We start from the raw sequence: 17,789 nt of genomic DNA, 5'->3' as shown, positions 1-17,789 counted from the left end.
GGGGTTGAGGGGGAGATTTCGCGAGCAGCTGGGAGTTCCCCTATCATTCCATGGACTATGCGCGAGTGGGCCCGCGCCCCCGTGAGTCTCGGCTCGCTTGCCCACCCCGCCCGCCGCCGCCGCCCCCCTTACGCGGCTTCTGGAGTCCCCCAGCACCACGCGCCGCGGTGTGCCATGTGTAGAAACCCTTAGGTGAACAGAAAGAAATCACAAAGCCAGCCTCATCCCCTACTTCAAGTACCACGCCGATCACGCCGGTAAGGTAAGCGTGCCTGTGCTGCGGGCTGCGGTTCGGAGCGCTGGTCCGCGCGAGCTGACTCTGGCGCCGCCGCGACGACGGTGATGCCGCGCAGCTTGAACTTGTGCCCGCCGCCGGAGGATTCGCTCAGCAGCACGAGGCGCAGCTCGCACCGGGGTGAGGGGAGCGCGCTCACACGCACTGGCGTCGTCACAAAGACCGAGCTGTTGCGCAAGCTGTCGATCCTGTGCGCGTCGATGACCGTTGAGGTGCAAGTGCAGCCCTTGCCGCAGCGCACGCGCACACGCCCCATCCCTTCGTACGACACCAGGTGCTCGAGGAAGAGCGTCGCGTCCGCCGGAGCAAGCGCGCCGTCGTCCATGCCAGGCCGTTGTGGCGCGGCCTGTGGGAGGTACGCGTCCACGCTTGCCACCAGCACCGACCCCGGCGTCAGTGCGACAACACCCGCCGATGGCTTGTTCCTCCCTCCGAGCGACACTGGGCACCAGAACCAGCCGATTTGGGGTGTGGCCATGAGGGCGCGGTACCGACTGTTCGCGGGCACGTCGGCGGAGCGGACTCCGAGGTGTGGCGAGGAGGCTCGATTGCCACCGATGTCGCAAGTGGCGTGGCTGTCGTCGAGCAGTGGCGTGCAGCTGAGCGCCGCAACCCCATCGTTGCTCACCGTCTGTTGCGGCGAGCACCAGGGCAGGCCGCGTTGCGACTGGCTCTCCACCTTCCCTGTCACCTTCTGGAAGGCGTAGCAGCGCGCGACAGGCGCTTGCGCCTGGTTCTGCACGTGGAGGGGTGCGGGCAAGACCGTACGGCGATTTAGCCTCGGGTTCACGTGCCGCGTGACCCGCCACATGGCGTGCGCGCGATCGAACCAGTGGGCGAGCATCGCAGAGAGGTAGGCGACACCGTGCCGACCGTTGGCCGGGTGGAGGCAATCTTCACCCGTCAGATCGAGCAAGCCAAAGCCAGGCTCGCCGTTGAGCACGTGCGGCTCGAGTGCGTGCTTGGGCGATAGGCAGGGCTGGCTATAGTGATGGCAGACACGCGTGCTCTCGAGATCGACTCGCTCCCAGGGCGTGTCGGGGTACACATAACCGCTGACAGTCGCCCCCTTGAGCTCGTCGCCGACTTGGTAGAACCGGCGCGGCGTGAGCTTCTGTGTACACCATTCATGCACGGTGAGGTGCAGCAGCACAGGCTGGGCGGGCAGCACTAACAGCGACTTGGCGATCGCCTACAGTCACAGGAGAAAGGCGTGCGCCAACGCATTCGATAGCTCGAGGCCCGCGCTATCGGCGGCCGCCTCAATGACGGGCAGCGCCCTGTGGTTATAATTACCCATGCTTCCCCACTCCGCCACGACGAGATGCACATCGGCGCTCAGGTGCGAGAAGAGGCAGTGCTTGAAGCTATTCACGGGGGTGGCGTCCTTGGCAGCGTTGTCGATTCGGTGGCCGTGATGCGGGAAGCTGGCGTTGATGTGCTGGAGGAGTCGCACGGCCCAGCCCGTCGCTCTGCCGCCCACCCCGCTGAAATGCATGCATCGTTTGCCCGGCTGGCTGAGGCACCCGGCATTCTGCCCGACGCTGGCGCCGAGCACACCAATCGTGATGGGCAGGCCCGCAGTCAATCGCCGGAAGAGTGGGTCGACGGTTGCGTGCTTTCCAAGCACGCGAATGGACCGGTCGAGCGTGGTTTTCGAGAGGATCGGATGCGGAGCCGTGCTGCTCATGGCGCGCGTTGTTGGCATACCTGGACCGTGCTTCCGTGGATGACCCACTTCGTGTTCGTTTAGGGTTGTTGGCCCCCCCGCGAAGAATTGCGCCCCACTCAAAGTCGGAGGCGCGGCGCGCGAGGGAGGGGTGCCGCAAGGCGCGAGACACACGGCGCACTCAGCTCTTCCACTCGGCGTACCTGGTAAAAGGTCTGACCCGTAATATCCAAGTGCTCCGTAAAAAGTTTCAAAAGCGGCGCCCCGTTACTGGCCGCCGTGAAGCCCCGCAAGAGGTGCGGGCGAGAGGGCGGCCTGGGCCCGAAAGGGCCCGCCCTCGGCTTGCTCTACATGGTCACACACACAGGTTAGATAGATAGAAGAAGAGAAACACCACGGGCGGGATATGGACCGGGACACGCTCGCTGTGTGTGGTTCAGACGTCCCCCCCCTCGACGCAGTCGAGTGACTGACATGAATAGGGAGGAGAAAGTGTCCCCCACATATCTCACCACAGACGCAGCACAGGACGGTCATGCAGGGGCTCCAATCCTGATGTGAAGTAAGTGTCCTCTCCCCCTTCACACTTCACATGCCTGGGGGAGAGGCCCCCTGGGGAAAGAATTGCGCCAGTCCCTTTCTTCTCTGTCGGGCCAAAACAATGTCAATGAGCAGCGGCTGGCGAGTAGAGACCACGCCTTGGGCTTTACGAGAGTTTCCTCTCGCACCCTGCCTGGTTTCCTTTCCGTGTTTCCTGCTAGTTTCCCTAGAGCACCCTCTAGTTTCCTGGGGAAACTCCGTGGAAATCATCAATTCCCGGGCTCTGTCTGCGGCTGGTTTGGGCCCCAAATCAGCCAAATCGGCAATACCGGGGCGTTTTGCGGGTATACCTGAAACCCCCGGGTAGACCTGGAAAATACCCCGGTATTTTGCCGGTTTCCTCGGTTTCGCCTCAGATTTCGCCCCAAACCAGCTCTCAGACTCAGGGAAACTCGAGAGTTGCCAGAGGATGGTTTTTTTGGGGGGGGGGGGGGGGGAACCAAAGCGGAAGGTTGGCTTCCAAGAGCTAAAGGTCAACATCCTCTCCGGCTACGACAATGTGAATGTGATCTGGTCCTCACGGGGTTGACCCGAGCGTCTCCTCCAGATCGAGACGGACTTCATGAACGGCCGAGCAATATCTCTTCATTAAAAGTATTAATTGATGCTTTTTGCACGGCTGAGCCCCCCCTCCCTCCCCCGCGCCCATTCCCTGCCTTCTCCCGCCACGCGCTCCATCCGAGCCCTCTACCCTCTTGCACAACAGGAATTTTGACAACTAATCAGATGCAAGGTGGCGCACACACACCCTCTGCTGTCTCCTGCAGGTGAAGGAAAGGCACAACTCTCAGAACGATGGGCTTGCCCATCCCGGAGTGGTTCGATCCGAGACGGTGACGGAAGCGTACGGCGGTCTCAGGCCCAGTGAGGTAGTGCGCCAGTCCAACCCGGATCCTGCTGAACAAGCTCCTCTTGTAGCTCGATCGGTCACACCGCCATCGCCGTCGGGGAGAGGGGGGACGATACTGCTTCAGCAGCGTGCACCTCGATCCTGGACCGTGTTTGTTATGACCCCCCCCATGAACACGCCAGTGAGGGAGGGCGAGACGATCGAGGGGTCCCGTACCATGCGGAATCGACCCTATTCAAGTGCTCAAGTGCTCAAGTTGCCAGAATGGAGCAGGAATGGAGCACCAAACACCCTCTGGTTCCCTGGAAACTTCCGGAAACTCAAAGTGCTGGCTGCTGGGGACCCTCTGGTTTCCCTCTGGGACTGGGTTGCCGGAAACTCTCGTAAAGGCCAAAAACCACGCCTGCTATTCACAGCACAAGCTTTGCCTGGCGGCTTCCAGCATGTGCAGCGAAAAAAAAGCAGCAGTTGCCACGAGTTCACACATGCACATGTGTACATGTGCATGCACATATGTGCATGTGCATGTGCATGTTGTGCATGTGTGACAACCACTCGAGACAAACACCTGTTCTAGAGGGAGGCCGATCGCATGTGGCATGACAAGCGAGAGGATTGATCAACTCTCTATGAACCGAAAATGAGGGCGGGGGGGGGGTCTGAGATGCAGGGGCGGCTTCGGGATCTCCACTCACTCACTCACTTCTCTCTCTCTCTCTCTCTTCGCTGCCCTTGGTGTCCCTCTCGAGGTAGGTGTGGAGGGTCTGTTGATCCACCTTCGCGCGTAAGAGGTTTTGTAGGCACACGGATGATGTGGGAGAATATTGACGAGAATATGGCCTGTTTTGGAAGGAGCAAACATCGGATTCGTCCACCTCTAATAACCCAACACTCTTACGAGCGTCCTCTCCATCTCCACAGCCCGGCGCGACCAGCGATCTCTCCAAACTTCGATACCCCGCCGACTGCGTGGCCGGCGCTCGGGAATGCTTGACCTCGCGGCGGCCGTGTGGGCCGTGTGGTCTCTGGCGATGGGCGCATCCATCGGTGTCCTCTCTGTCTGGCCAGAGGTCGATCCGGAAGCCAGCGCCGAAGCTGACGGAGAGGGTGCAGACCGGGATGCGACCAACAACACGGATCCTCCTCCTCCTGCTCGTGACAGCGATCCCGACGAGCTACGCAGACGTGCTAGGGGCTTCTTCGCGGACGAGTTCTCTTCCTTGTCGGCGTCAAAGCCCGAGAGCTTTGACTTTGACCCTGGCATACTTGACAAGCTTGCGACCACTATGGCTGCACGCGCCGAACTCCAGAAGTTTCGACGGGACGCTAGCTGGCAGGTACAGCGACCTCCGAGGCAGCTTGGCCTCAAGCCTGCGTGCATTCACGAAGAGGGGCTACACTAATGGTCATCGACAGTGCAATGCCCTTCTCTTCGCCTGCTTCCATCGGCATCGCCCATGGACCATCATATCGAGCATGGCCCATCTCGCGTGCATGCATTCGGAGGGCAGCAGTTGGACCGCTGCCTTCCTTTCATTATTCTGCTCAGCAGACACTCAGTCGCTGGGCAATAGCTTTGGATTGCAGCTTTGGATAGCCGGGCGAGTAACACTTATTCGACTCGCCCGGCTATCATTTCGACAATTCACTCGAGCATGGACCGTCGGCATATGCGTGTGTATTCTCACAGACATGCACATGCGTTGGTGAGAGCGAGGAAGTGAGACCATGCTCGAGAAGAGGGAGTTAGTAGTATGCAGACTGCAGTCCGCGGCGCATGGCCGGAGAGAGGGGTCCTCCGCTGCTGGCCCGCTGCCCGCGGTCAGGGAGTCGTTAGAGGTGGCATGCGAAAAAAAGAAAGAAAAAGACAGACACCCAAACGAAAAGAAAGAAGAAAACAGAAATGAAAAAGAAAACCAGGAAAAAGAATTTTTGCTCCGGAATCTACCATGCGGCTTGCCGTGCGCCGGCTGCTCGCGGTGCGGCGAGCCGCGCCCAGGACGCTGCGATGTTCGGCGCGCGCGCTGTCTGACAAGGTGAGCTTCACCTTTGTAGAGGAGGGGGAGGAGGTGCCTGTGGCTGTCGAGCACGGTAAGACGCTGCTCGAGGCGGCGCACGCCAACGAGGTTGACCTCGAGGGTGCGTGCGACGGTTCGCTCGCGTGCTCAACGTGCCACCTCATCCTCGAGCAGGAGCTCTACGACCAGCTCCCGCCGCCCGAGGAGGAGGAGCTCGACATGCTCGACCTCGCGTTTGGCCTCACCGATACGTCGAGGCTCGGCTGCCAGTTGAAGGTGGGCCCCGAGTTCGAGGGCGCCAAATTCACGCTGCCCGGGCCCGACACCTGATGACGCACCCTGGTGGCGCGCACTGGGGTATATTCCACCGACTTCCGGACTCTCGGCATTGTGCGTGTGTGTGTGCGTACACAACGCGTGAGAGCGGCGGCTCTCGGTGTGTGTGCATTTCGTCTCTCAAGATAGACCTGGCCTGGCCTTACTCGATTCGAAAAAGCGGCCGTGAAGCACATGTTCACATGGAGAGATCCCGGCGCACGCCAGCCGCACCCTGCACCTGTCCTTGAGGTACAGACTTCGATATTTCAGAATTCAGTGCAAGAGGATCCGCAGTAAAATCACCAGCACCGCAGTGTCCCACAGTGTCAGTGAGCGAGCACAGTGAATGTGAAGTGAGATTCCGCTCTTTTAATCCGGGCTTTGCCTTTGCGGCAGCGCGAGCCGCCTCCATCGGCCGGCAAGCCCGCTCACCGCTTGCGCAACTGCAGCGCCGCCGCCGCAACCGCCGCGACGGCGACGACGGCGGCCAAGCCCACCACCAGGGTCTGCCTCCCGCCGCTCAATGCGGTCTCGCCTCGCAGCGGCGCGGCGGCGCGGCGGAGCAACGCGGCAGCGGCGGCGCCCTCGATGCGCACGCCGTTGTGCCCGCCGGAGACGGACTGCGGCGCGCGCGGTGGAGGAGTTGGGAAGGGAGGAGGAGCGAGGAGGGTGGGAGAACTACTTGAGAGCAGTACTGCCACCGCGCCTTCGACTCTTTGACCGGGAGCTCGCAGACGGGCGCCGCCGCCGCGTCGGCGCCCTTGTCGTCCCAGCCGCGCCAGAGGGAGGAGACTCTCTGAGGGGTGGTGGCGGTGGGGGGCGGCGGCGGGAAGGGGGGGGGGGGGGGTCAGGCAGGGGCAGGGGAGAGGGGAGGGGGAGAGGAGCGGCGAAAGGAGCGGCGCGAGGAGGGGCGAAACGTTGGGCTCGCTGGCGTGCGGTGTGTGTGTGTGCGCTTCTCGGACGTTGCCTGCCGCGTGGCGAGCAGGCCGGCGGGAGGGGGGGCGGAGGGGAGGACGAGGGCGAGGACGGCGTCGTGGCCACCCGCACCCGGGACCAGCGCCATCAGCACGCCGCGCTGCTGCATCGTCGCGTCGAGCAGCCTGCGTGGCGTGCCGGAGGCAGGTCGGGGGCGTGCCGGAGGCAGGTCGGGGGCGTGCCGGAGGGGAGGTCGCATCTAGAGAGTGTGTACCGGGTCTGCGCGGCTGGCTCCACAGGCACGCCCGACGCCGTCGAGATGGAGCGGACGAGCGTGCGGAGCTCGAGCGACGCGTTGCGCACCTGCGGCGGGGTGCGGGGCAGAGGTGTGCCGGCGCTTGCGGGGAGCGGGACGCGCCCGGAGAACTGTGCCGGGATGCGCCAAGTTGCGCTGAGATGTGCAGGAGGGTGCGCCGGCGTGTGCGGAGCTCGAGGGAGGGCGAGGGAGTGCGAGGGCGAGGGAGGGTGAGGGAGGGCGAGGGAGGGCGAGGGAGGGTGAGGGAGGGCGAGGGAGTGCGAGGGCGAGGGAGGGTGAGGGAGGGCGAGGGAGGGCGAGGGAGGGTGAGGGAGGGCGAGGGAGGGCGAGGGAGGGCGAGGGAGGGCGAGGGCGAGGGAGGGTGAGGGAGGGTGAGGGAGGGCGAGGGAGGGCGAGGGAGGGCGAACGGCAGCGCGTCGCTGCACCTCGTTGAGCGCCGTCGCGAGCTCGCATCCGTCGAGCGACGCCTCGACGAACCACTCCTTGGGCGCCATCCCGCCTATCACAAGCACGGCCCCGGCACGGCTCACTCCCGCTGCGCCGTCGCTCGGGGCGGGCAGCAGGGGCGCGCTCTCGCGCCTGCAGCAAGCACGCGCAGAGGGTACCTCTCACACCCCTCGACAAGCCCCTCCCTCTCTCTCCTTCCGGCACACCCAGCCGCGCGAGAGCCTCGAGCCACTGCGCTGCCCGCCCGTCCGCCACGTACCTCCCGTGCAGCGCAGCCAGCCGCCGCAGCGACGCCTGCAGCCGCGCGGACTGCGACGCGTACCGCGACCACAAACCTTTGGCCGCGCCGTCCTCGCCGCGCCACCTGGCGAAACAAAAGCCGACGGGCTCAGGACTCGCCACGCCCGACGCGTCGACCCAAACCCCCGCGCACAACTCACCGCTGGATCGACTTGACCATCGACGGCGTGTGCGCGCCTGTGACGGAATCACAACTCGCGGTGGAGCGGGCGGGACTCGGGTGGGGACGGCGCTCCTCGGGGGTTGGCGCGCCGCAGCAGACGTCGGCCATCATCACCTCGACGCCGGGCGGCAGCTGGAAGGGCTCCGCCTCGTGGTCGAGCGCCGGCGCGCGCCCCGCGCTGCCGATGGCGCCGAGCAGCAGCGCCGGCGGCGGCGCGGCGCCTTCCGCGAGCCCGAGCAGCGGCTGGATCGTGGCGGGCGAGAAGCGGCAGTAGCGGTGGGAGCCGAAGGTGGCGGCGCAGACGTCGAAGCCGGAGCCCACCTTGCCCTGCGCCGCGCAGTGGCACACCTGCGCCAGCGCGTGCAGCATGGCCAGCTCCCTCTCCTCCCTCTCGTGCGATTTAGGCTGCGCCGCCGCCGCCGGCGGGCCGCCCGGCTCCGGCAGCGAGATGGCGCCGAGGGTGTGCAGCAGCGCGGCGACCAGAGAGGTGACCTACCGCCGAGAAGCACCCGAGGTGCGGCCGAGACGGCGCCGAGGGCTGGAGCAGCGAGCGAGACGGGAGGCGAGACCAGGGTTGCTGACGAGCCGAGGCCTGTCTTTGCAACGTCGCCTACGGGCGGACACTCTCTCGGGTGGGCCCTCCCGCCCCTCCTCCCTCTAGCGCGCGCGGCGGCGGCCGCCGTTGTCCCCCGCCGCAGGGCGCAGCAGCGGCGGAAGCGATGCGAGCGACTCGGCGGTGAGCGGCAGGCCGCGCGCGCGGAGCTCCGCGATGTGCGAGTAGAAGCCGTTGTCCGCCGCCAGCGTCACCTCTAGCGCGAGCGGCGGCGGCGACGGCACGGGCTCCGAGCCGGCCGGCGCGGCGGCGGCGGCGAGCGCGCGGGCCGCAGTGATGGCGTAGAGGAGCGGCACCTCGACGTAGCGATTGGGCGGCTGCGCGGCGGTGCCGGCGGCGGGACGGAGCGACGCGTCCTCGCCCGCCGGGCCAGAGGAATAGACGTAGTGGCGAAGCTCGCCAAACTGCGGGCTCGCCACGGAGACCTCGACCTCGCCCGGGAGCGCGGCCGCGGCAGGCGGGCGCATTTCGACTGCAGAGAAGAAGCGCGCGTCGAGCGCGAGCACCGTGCCCGTGTGCGGCCGGTCGAGGATGAGGTAACCGCCCGCGAGCAGCACTTTGCCGGGCGCAGATACGACAACCATGGGGTAGGATGGGCCGACGAAGAGTTGGGGCGAGCTGGGCGAAGGAGCTTGGCAGCCTGCAAAAGAGTATGAGTGGCTGGTGTTTTTTTTAAATTTTCCACAAGGCACGGAGGGGGAGAGAGAGATTTTTAGCAATACCAAACAACGGGATTGGTGGGGGGCGAGTAATATTCTATCGAGCAGGCGCGGACGCTCAAAAGCCCCTAGTAAAAAAATAATACGTTCGCCTCGCTTCTCATCGCAAACCCCGTCAGCAGTCCTCCTCCGGTAATGCACAGTAAGCGCTACAAAAACAAATCTTCCGGGCCTGGGGCGCAAGCGGGCGGACTAGCGGGCGGACTCGAGTCAAGAGGCTGCGGAGGCGGCCGCCTCCACACGAGCACACAGACATATGTCGCTCCGCGCTGCTCGACGGCTCACCACCGAGGAGATCGCGCAGGCGCCCGCCTGCCACGCCTCGCCTCTCAGCCTCCACGCCCGCGCTGAGTCTCCCTGCGCCTGTTGTGCAGTACCTCGACGAGAACGACCTGCTAGTCGAGGCGATCAAGCAGAACCAGAATCTTGGCCGGCTGCACGAGTGTGTGCAGTACCAACTGCAGCTCCAGCAAAACCTCGTTCACCTCGCCATGCACGCCGATGAGCAGCCCGGTATCCAGCCGCTCCGGGTGGCGGCGCAGCAGCAGCAGCCAGCCGAGGCGCCCACAGGGCAGCAGGCGTCACACGCGCCAGACAGCGATGCGACGGCCGGCGGACCGCCGCCGAGATAGTACCGGCCGACCCGGCACAATTTTGAGTAGCCGCAGTAGGTAGTCAACCCCTGGGCATGAGCATGCGGCGCGAAGGGCGGGCCACACATAGATTTCATGCTAGGATTCCTAGATTTCGGGCTCGGAATATATACAGTCTGATTTACAGTCGCCGCACGTCGGGACCCACGCCTATGCCGTGTTGTTTTTTCGCACAGATTCTCTCTGGCGGTAGAGCCGTACGGCTCTACGACGTGGTGTACGATCAAGACCTCCCAGATGCACTCTCAGAGGCCGCCCGCCCGCGCCCCACACGCTTGCTTTTTTTCGCTCCAGCCCTGCGGGTCTTCACACTCCAAGGGGCTGGGCCGCCCCACTGAGGCCGAACCGCTCGAGCCCCTCCCGGTAGTCTGCAGGCAGCGGCGCCACCAGCCGCAAGGGCTCGTCCGATGCGGGGTGGCGCACCCGCAACGTGTGGGCGTGCAGCAGCAGCCGCGCGCACGGCGGGTGCGGCTGCGCGCCTGCGCCGTACTGCGTGTCTCCGGCGATGGGGCAGCCGGAGTGCTCTGCGTGCAGCCGGATCTGGTGCATCCTCCCGCTGACGGGGCTCGCCTGTCCAGGGACGCGCGTGTGAAGAGGGGCGCGGCACACACGGCTGCGGGTGGCGTGTGTCGGGACTGGCCTCGCACAGCGCGGCGCGGTCGGCGCGCTCCAGCACGCGAAAGCGCGTGAGCGCCTCCTGCGCTCGCAGCGCCTGACGTCAAAAGCCTCGGTGTGAAGAGGCGGTGTGAAGAGGCGGTGTGAAGAGGCGGTGTGAAGAGGCGGTGTGAAGAGGCGGTGTGAAGAGGCGGTGTGAAGAGACGGCCGAGCGCGCGGCGCCTCCGCCTCCGCCGCGTCGGCTGGGACGTACGAGCGGAGCCTGTCCTGCGGGTGGCCCGCGATGGGCGCGTCCACCACGAAGGAGTCTGGTAGAGGGTGGGTGGCGAGCAGCGTGGCGAGGTACGCCTGCGGGGAGGGGGGAAGGGAAGGGGGGGGTTGGAAAGGAGAGGGGGGTGGAGGGGGGGGGGGGGGGGGCCCCCCTTGGAAAGGGTCCCCTCTCGGAACTGCCCGGGGAGGGACGCGGCGGCCGGCCCCTTTTTCCCAAAAAGGAGGAGGCCGGAGGTGCCGTGGTCAAGGCGGTGCCCCTTTGAAAAACCCCCCTTTGAAAAAGGGGCCTTTGAAAAAGGGGCCCGTTGTGCTCTTGCTGTGAAGAAGGGGCCCGAACAGGGGTGCGAGAGATGGCCCGAAGAGGGGCTCGCGGAATTCGGGGCGGAGCACCACGTACGGCGATCGGCCTCCCAGATAGTGCACCGCGCGGTTGACCATCGACGACCCCTCGAAGCGGTGCCTATAGACAACAATAATATATAACATATAATAATAACAATAAGAATCAGAATCAGAATCATCCTCTAAGCGGTGCCTATAGAGCAGCTATTCACAGCTGTAGAAGAGCTGTGAATAGAAGAGCTGTGAATACAAGAGCTGTGAAGCGGTGCCTATAGAGCAGCACTCCCGCGCGTCTCAGCGGCCGTGCCCACGGCGTGCGGTACCGTCCGGCGGTCTGAGGCGGCGCCGCGGCACGCTCGACACGTCGGCGGGCTTGTTGAGCGCGAGCAGACACTCGTCCTCGTACACAACCTCCACCGGCGCCTAGAGCCCCGCGCAAGCCCCGTCGGGGGAGGGGAGGCACCTCCCCTCGCCGCGCCCGCTCCACTCCCCGCCTCGTCCGCCGCCAGCGCGAAGGAGCGAGAGTACCGCCGCGAGAAGCTTCGCTGCCGCTGCTCCGCCGCGTCCAAAGCGCCGCTTCGCCGCGGCTTCGAAGCGGCAGCGCCGCCGCCTGTGCGGCCTCTCAGCGCAAGGAGAGCCTCCAGAGCGGTGGCGGCCTCCTCGGCGGCGGTGCTGCTCGCGGCGGCGTCCGACGCCGCGGACCGCGCCGCCGCGACCAGCTGCTGCAGCGCGGCCCCCTCCTGCGAGATATGGCCGAGATATGGCCGAGATATGGCCGAGATATCCAGCTGCTGCGGGTCGGCCCCCTCCTGCGGGTCGGGCGCTATCCCGCCGCGCGCCGCCGCCGCCGCCGCCTCGTCGGCCACGGCGGTCCAGCCGCTCAGCTCGGCGCAATCGCGCAGCACGCGGACCTGCGCGCCGCTGTCCGCGGGGCAGCCAGACGCGTGTAGCAGCTGCAGAGCCTCGCAGGCCGACCACGGGGCGCGCGCAGTGAGGGAGCTGCCCAGCGCCGCGAGCAGTACCACGCCACACCGCTCCGGCTCCATGGCCGCCGCCGCCTCGCGCGCAAGCACCATCGCCTCCTCCACCTCCGGCCTCGCCGCCGCCCCGCCTCCCACCCTCGCCTCCGCCTCCTCCGCCGCCGCCTCCAGCGCCTCTTCCTCCTCCCCCGACGCCGCCCGTGCCGAAGCCTCGAGGAGCGCGCCAACGATGTGCGCGTAGCACTGCTCGTCCGGCCTCAGCCCCGCCGCCAGCAGCGCCGACCAAGCGCGCCGCGCCGCGCCCGCCGCGCCAGCCTTGCGAGCCGCCTGGCGCAGTCGCTGGAGCAGCCGTCATACAGAGAGGGAGAGGCAGAGGGAGGGGCAGAGGGAGAGGGAAGGAGAGGGTGGGAGGGAGAGGGGGGGAGAGGAGAGAGGTATGACGTACACGTTTGTGCGGTGGTGGGTGCCCTGGTGGATAATTTACGCTCACCTGCAGCAGCTCCGCGTAGTCGGCGGCGCCCGCCGCCCGCGCGCCGCGAGCGGGCAGGCGGCGCGTCACAATCTCGGAGGCGAGGGTCACATCCCCCGCCGCCGCAGCCGCCGTAAGCACAAGCCGCGCCAGAAACGGGTCCGCCTCCACCGCGCTCGGCGGCAGCGCCCGCGCCAGCGCCACCGCCTCGCCCCAGCGCCGGTCGCGGCTGCACGCGCGCAGGGCGGCCGCCATGTGGCTCGCAGACGCCACCGGCCGAGCGGCGGCAGCGGCAGCTCCGCCCTCGCCCTCCGCCTCGCCCTCCGCCTCGCCCTCCCGCGGCATCTTCATCTGGAGGAGCAGCGCGATCGCGTCGGCCGCGCGCCCCTGCGCCCCTGACGACGCGCCGAGGGCGAGGCGTGGGCGAGGCGTGTCTCGACCCAGAGCAAGTGTGTGCAGTGGGGCGCGTGTGATTGTGGTGGTGGTGGTGTGCGTGCGTGCGTGTGTGCGTGCGTGTGTGTGCGTGCGTGTGCGTGTGCGTGTGTGCGTGTGTGGGGGGGGGGGGGGGAAGCCGGAACCCAAAATTGTGATCCGGGGAACGGGAAGTGTCTCAAAGGTGTCTCGCGAGTGTCCCGGAGGTGTCTTGGAAGTGTCTCGCACCGCAGAGCGCCAGCACGTGTCCGTAGCTCTGCGTGTCGGGACGCACGCTGAGCGGAGCAGCCGCCGCTCGCGCCGCGACTGCCTGCACGCACGCACGCAGAGCGTCGCTTGCTGCCGCGGCGCCGGCGACAGCTCCGGCCCAACCGTCGGCAGCAGCGGGCGGCTCGGTCTTGCCGACGTCCGTCGCCACTTGCTGTGCGAAGCTGCCTCTGCCGCCGCCGACCGCTTCGCCGCACATGGCGCGCCAGAGGGAGAGAGCGAGGCGATAGTCGCCGCTCAACCGGGCGCACTGGAGGAGCTCGTTGCACGCGGAGGTGTCTGCACGCTCGCCCATCCGAACGACTAGGCCCGCCACCTCCTCCGTCCTCTTGTGCTTTCGGCACGCGAGCAGCGCGTCACGCCAGGCGCCCGGTGGAACAGTGACGCCCGCGGCACCGCCGCAGCGCTGCTCGAGCTCCTCGACCAGCTCGAGCGCCGTCCGCCAGCGGCCACGCTTTCCACAAGCCCTCAGCGATGTGAGCAGCGCCTCCGTCCCAGTGGCGCACGCGGTGCATCCACGGGCGCCAGTTTGGAACGTGAGGCGCTTCAGCGTAAAGGTACGGCGAACGAGACTGCTAACGCAGATGGCCAACACGAACATGTCCTTGTAAACGCGGTCGAGGTGATGCGGCTGGGCTACCTGATCGCGTGGGACGAGGAGCGCTTCGAGGGCCGCGAGGGGCGGCTCCAAACATGTGTGAAATGCTGATTTTTCTTTTGTTTTGCTGTTGTGTCACCCTGGGTCTAGTGTGTGAGAGAGAGTTGGATTGTAAAATTCTTTTATGGTCTCAAGTGCGAACGAAAAGAAAACGCCGGAGCGGGACAGCTGCATCTGACAACGAGATTGTGCCACACATGCTACACGAGAACTCGAGAAGCGGAGCGCCTCTCTGGCTCGCCACCACCCAAGGCACTATTATCAGGCCTTGCGCCTCCCCCATCCATCTGCAAGTCGCCGTCCATGACGCCGCCGGCACGGTTGGTACTCGGGGGCTCCGCACGCCGCCCCCCCATCCATTTTACGCAAGCTGCGACTCGGTGCGCCGATCTAGACAGCAAGCCAAGCAGCGTCGCAAAGCAGGCCTCGAGAAGCATGGGGGGGTGAAAGGAGCTCACCCGGCTCGCCCGCGCCGCTGGTGACGACGCGTCGCGCGGCGAAGCCGCCGACCGCCCCGGCAAGCCTTTGAACATCTCGAGGAAGGAGCTCCGACTACCCTCTCGCGGCGCGGGTGAGGTGAGCGGCAGCGGCTCTGCAGCGTCCAAGAGATCTTGCACCGCCTTGTCAAACGGTTCCAGATCGCCATAAGCAGACTCGATCGCGGCCAGGATGCGTTCGGCGTCGTGGGGCGAGTAGCACCGCGCCTCGCGGACACTGAAGCTGCGAGTCACATCGTTCACTGCTCGGGTCGGGCCCCACCACCCATGCCGGACCAGCTTCCACATCGGAGACCCCGAGGGAGAGCGAGCAACGGGCGACGGGGTAGCTGGCGCCACCGCTTGAGGCACCCTCCTACGCGGCAGCGGCTCGCTCCAGGGGAGGACTGGCAAATCCTTGATGGGCAGCACGACGATGTCTTTCAGCTTGCGACCCATCGTGAGGAAGACAAAGATCTCCATAATACACCTTTTCACAGCAGCTAGAGGCGGTGAAGAGGCGCCATGGGCAAGGCGACGCCAGGAGTCAGGGCGCAGCGCGCCACAGCCGCTTGCTGTAGGTATTGCCTTCGAGGATGATGAGCTTCCGGCAGCCAAATACGTAGACTGGCAGCCCCACTAGCGAGGCTTTCACGTCCTGCTGGTCGATGCACGCCTTATCGAGCCACAGCAACGGCTCGCGCTTTTCTCTCTGCACGAACCTGCGGCTCGAGCGGGACTGGGATCAGGGTCTCGAGGTGTGTGTGTGTGGGGGGGGGGGATTGGTGGGGGGGATAAGTGTGCCTGTGCGCCCAGAGGCGCAGCGCCGCGTACTTTTGCACGCCATTATCGCTCCACGAGTGGCTGACAAATGCGTCAACTTCGCCCAGCGTTACCGGCCGCGTCGCCTGCCAGAGCTCCGCCGCCTCATGCTCGGTCGCCAGGGAGCAGCACAAATGCCCTTCCTTGAGCTTAGAAAACGGCAGGGCGCGCAGACGGCTCGCGGCGCGCCGCACGGATTCCTCTGTTCGCTTCTTGCCCCCTCCGTGGCTGATCAAAGCGGCCACAGCGACGGTCGCACGCATTCGTACCGGAAGGCCGCAGCCATCGAGCGCTCGGTAGAGACGGCCACGGTTGGCTGTGGACATCGCCAATGCTATGCAGCTTGCTAACACTACGGCCAAGCCGAACCGAATATGCACGAGGAGGAGGACGCGGAAAGGATACTTGAGGTTGTCGTCCAAAATCCAATCTTGGTCCCAAACGACAATGAGCACGTCCCAAAGGACCACGAGTACGCTTAGAACCGCTCCAGCGCAAAAGCTCAGACGGACCGACTTCCATGCGGCGCGAATGGCTGAGCGGGTTGGCATGGTGAGCAGTTGCGCGAACCGGCATGCGGTGCAGACTGGGAGGAGGACGAGCAAGGGGTGGATAGTCACGGCGTAGTAGAAGCGCAACCGCCTGGAGGGGATGGGATTGTTGCGCGTGATTAATGTGCAGAGGGGCCTGATCACGTACAAGGAGTACAGCAGCAAGATGGCCGAGGCCGCAACGCTAGTGGCCGCAATGATCAGACAGCCAAGCTGCACGATGCGGCGGTCAATCGGTCGGAAGGCGAGCAGGATACAGAAGGGGCACAGTGCATAGAGAACGCTCTGGAGCGGCCACGGAAGCGTGATGTTGCCAGCGAGCTGCAGGCTATGGCCGGCGTCCGCAAAACGTTGAAAGACCAGGTAAATCCTGTATCGTTGACACTCCACTCGATGTTTGCTGCCCACCGCACAGAACGGCGCTAGCGGCATAACGGCGCTCGCATTTGGCAGCGGCGGGCTCGGAGCTCTGATTGGAGGCCATACTGTGCTCTCGGGCATGAAAGGGCTTATCAGCTCCGCGATAGCTACCTCACTGAGTGCATAGGCGACGGGGTCCTTGTCCAGGACAGTCCCTATCCAAGCGAAGAACCATGCCAAGGAAAATAAGGTGCTCGCCTTGCGCACCCTCACCTCCCAGTCCACCTGCAACGCTTCTCGCCCGTGTCGGATAAGCCGAGCCAGCCGGGCGGAATCTGCAACGCTCCGCCTGCCTTCAGAGCCGACTCCATAAAGATTGCTTCGGTCGCGAAAGCATCCAAGCCGCAACCCAATGGAAAAGATGAGGCAGAGCATTCCAGGTACCAATGCGATCGCCACCCGATGCATTTCCACATCACGCAAAATGACATACTGCGGCTGGTCGGTTATCTTGGGTATCATCGCCGTGCGAAGCTGTGAGCTGTTGCGGGTTCGTCACGGGGAGCGGTGCCCGGCGCCGAGCACGGGGGCCGTCGGCTCCTCTATCTGCGCACTCGCTCGCGGTAGGCCGCACTGGCGATGGATCTACACCGCGCAGAGATAAGAAAAAGAGAGAAAAGAAATCGGTGCGAAGGTGGGGTGCTAGTCTGGGACCCATACGTGGCAGTTCCCTTGCTCCAAGCGCTTGCGCTTCGGCGGTGGTGATCTCCCGAATACCACGTTCGGATCGCTCCTCATCGCAAACCCTGTCATCAGCAGTTCACCCTCGCGTATGTTCGTAAGAGCATACCGAGGCTACTTTTTGAGTCCGGAAAGTGAGCAAGTGCGCTCGCCGTCCAAAGTGGGGTCGCGGGTGGCCATGCGAAGTGGTTTCGCGCACTGCCCGCTGAAGCCCCCCCGAGGCGCCGGAGCGTGACCGAGTGTCGCCCCATGACCCCCGGCGCCGGCCCGAGCGCTGAGACCGAAGGTGAAGCCAATGCGCGCGCGCCACAAGCGCGGCACTGCTCGGCTACGGCATGCTGACACGGATCCCTATCCTCTCAGGTTGCTATCGCTCGGCCGGCGATATTGGATCTCGCACGCGACCTTCGGCAAACGAAACAAGTTCAACCTGCTTCTCCACGAGACATTCGGCGGTGGCTTCTCGCCGCCAGCAGTTGCAAAGATCAACCGCCTTGCGCGCAAGGCTCAACGCTCGGGCGTTGACCGCACCGCGTACCCTCCCCACTCCCTGAGGGAGGGTGTAGAGGATGTAGAGTGTAGAGCGCTGTAGAGCTGTAGAGATGTAGAGCGCTGGTCTCGCTGTAGAGCTGTAGAGCTCTACATCCGCCGCGTGACGATGTGAGTCGCCTGTAGAGCGATGTAGAGGCGCTCTACAACGTGAAATCTCTACAACAAACTCTACATCATCAGCGGCGAACGAGGCACGGTCGCTCTCCGACATGAGGCGCGTTGCACTTGCCAGTGCTGCCCTGGCCTTCTGTCTGCCCGCCCAATGGGTGGCAGGTGCCTCTGCTGCTGTGGCATGCCTCACGGCTGCGACTGGCCGGCGCCTCGGCGCGTGTCAGCTCGGCTCGGCGTAGCGATCGTGGCCAGCGCAACTCGCCTGGA

The 17,789-nt window shown here is 65.2% G+C and overlaps 5 protein-coding genes across 5 annotated transcripts; 2 read left to right on the top strand and 3 right to left on the bottom strand.

Moving 5' to 3' along the window:
- Positions 1–233: 233 nt before the first annotated feature.
- Positions 234–1,985, bottom strand: EMIHUDRAFT_103660 (hypothetical protein; the record flags this gene model as incomplete). The annotated part of the gene is made up of 2 exons (XM_005766174.1): positions 234–1,487; positions 1,626–1,985. 2 exons carry the CDS (start codon positions 1,983–1,985, stop codon positions 234–236), a joined length of 1,614 nt encoding a protein of 537 aa, XP_005766231.1.
- A 3,378-nt stretch (positions 1,986–5,363) lies between these two features.
- Positions 5,364–5,762, top strand: EMIHUDRAFT_66658 (Ferredoxin, 2Fe-2S; the record flags this gene model as incomplete). The annotated part of the gene is made up of 1 exon (XM_005766173.1): positions 5,364–5,762. One exon carries the CDS (start codon positions 5,364–5,366, stop codon positions 5,760–5,762), a length of 399 nt encoding a protein of 132 aa, XP_005766230.1.
- Positions 5,763–6,007: 245 nt separating this feature from the next.
- On the bottom strand, positions 6,008–9,123 carry PMVK1 (phosphomevalonate kinase). Its single transcript, XM_005766172.1, has 9 exons — positions 8,572–9,123; positions 8,461–8,501; positions 7,869–8,383; positions 7,635–7,792; positions 7,407–7,480; positions 6,940–7,028; positions 6,718–6,850; positions 6,457–6,546; positions 6,008–6,370 (listed from the first exon to the last, which is right to left on the bottom strand). The coding sequence occupies exons 1-9, from the start codon at positions 9,086–9,088 to the stop codon at positions 6,179–6,181; spliced, it is 1,809 nt and encodes a 602-aa protein (XP_005766229.1). The 5' UTR covers positions 9,089–9,123; the 3' UTR covers positions 6,008–6,178.
- Positions 9,124–9,358: 235 nt separating this feature from the next.
- EMIHUDRAFT_212305 (hypothetical protein) lies at positions 9,359–10,468 on the top strand (the record flags this gene model as incomplete). Its single annotated transcript, XM_005766171.1, has 3 exons — positions 9,359–9,481; positions 9,598–9,736; positions 10,251–10,468. The coding sequence occupies 3 exons, from the start codon at positions 9,359–9,361 to the stop codon at positions 10,466–10,468; spliced, it is 480 nt and encodes a 159-aa protein (XP_005766228.1).
- Positions 10,469–14,270: 3,802 nt separating this feature from the next.
- On the bottom strand, positions 14,271–16,640 carry EMIHUDRAFT_212303 (hypothetical protein; the record flags this gene model as incomplete). The annotated part of the gene is made up of 4 exons (XM_005766170.1): positions 14,271–14,279; positions 14,368–14,875; positions 14,952–15,107; positions 15,220–16,640. The coding sequence occupies 4 exons, from the start codon at positions 16,638–16,640 to the stop codon at positions 14,271–14,273; spliced, it is 2,094 nt and encodes a 697-aa protein (XP_005766227.1).
- Between the last annotated feature and the right edge of the window lie 1,149 nt (positions 16,641–17,789).

This window comes from Emiliania huxleyi, assembly GCF_000372725.1.
Source record: "Emiliania huxleyi CCMP1516 unplaced genomic scaffold EMIHUscaffold_52, whole genome shotgun sequence".
NCBI classification, from domain to species: Eukaryota; Haptophyta; order Isochrysidales; family Noelaerhabdaceae; genus Emiliania; species Emiliania huxleyi.
Note: the sequence above shows the minus strand (reverse complement) of the source record. Positions and strands in the feature narration are given on the sequence as shown.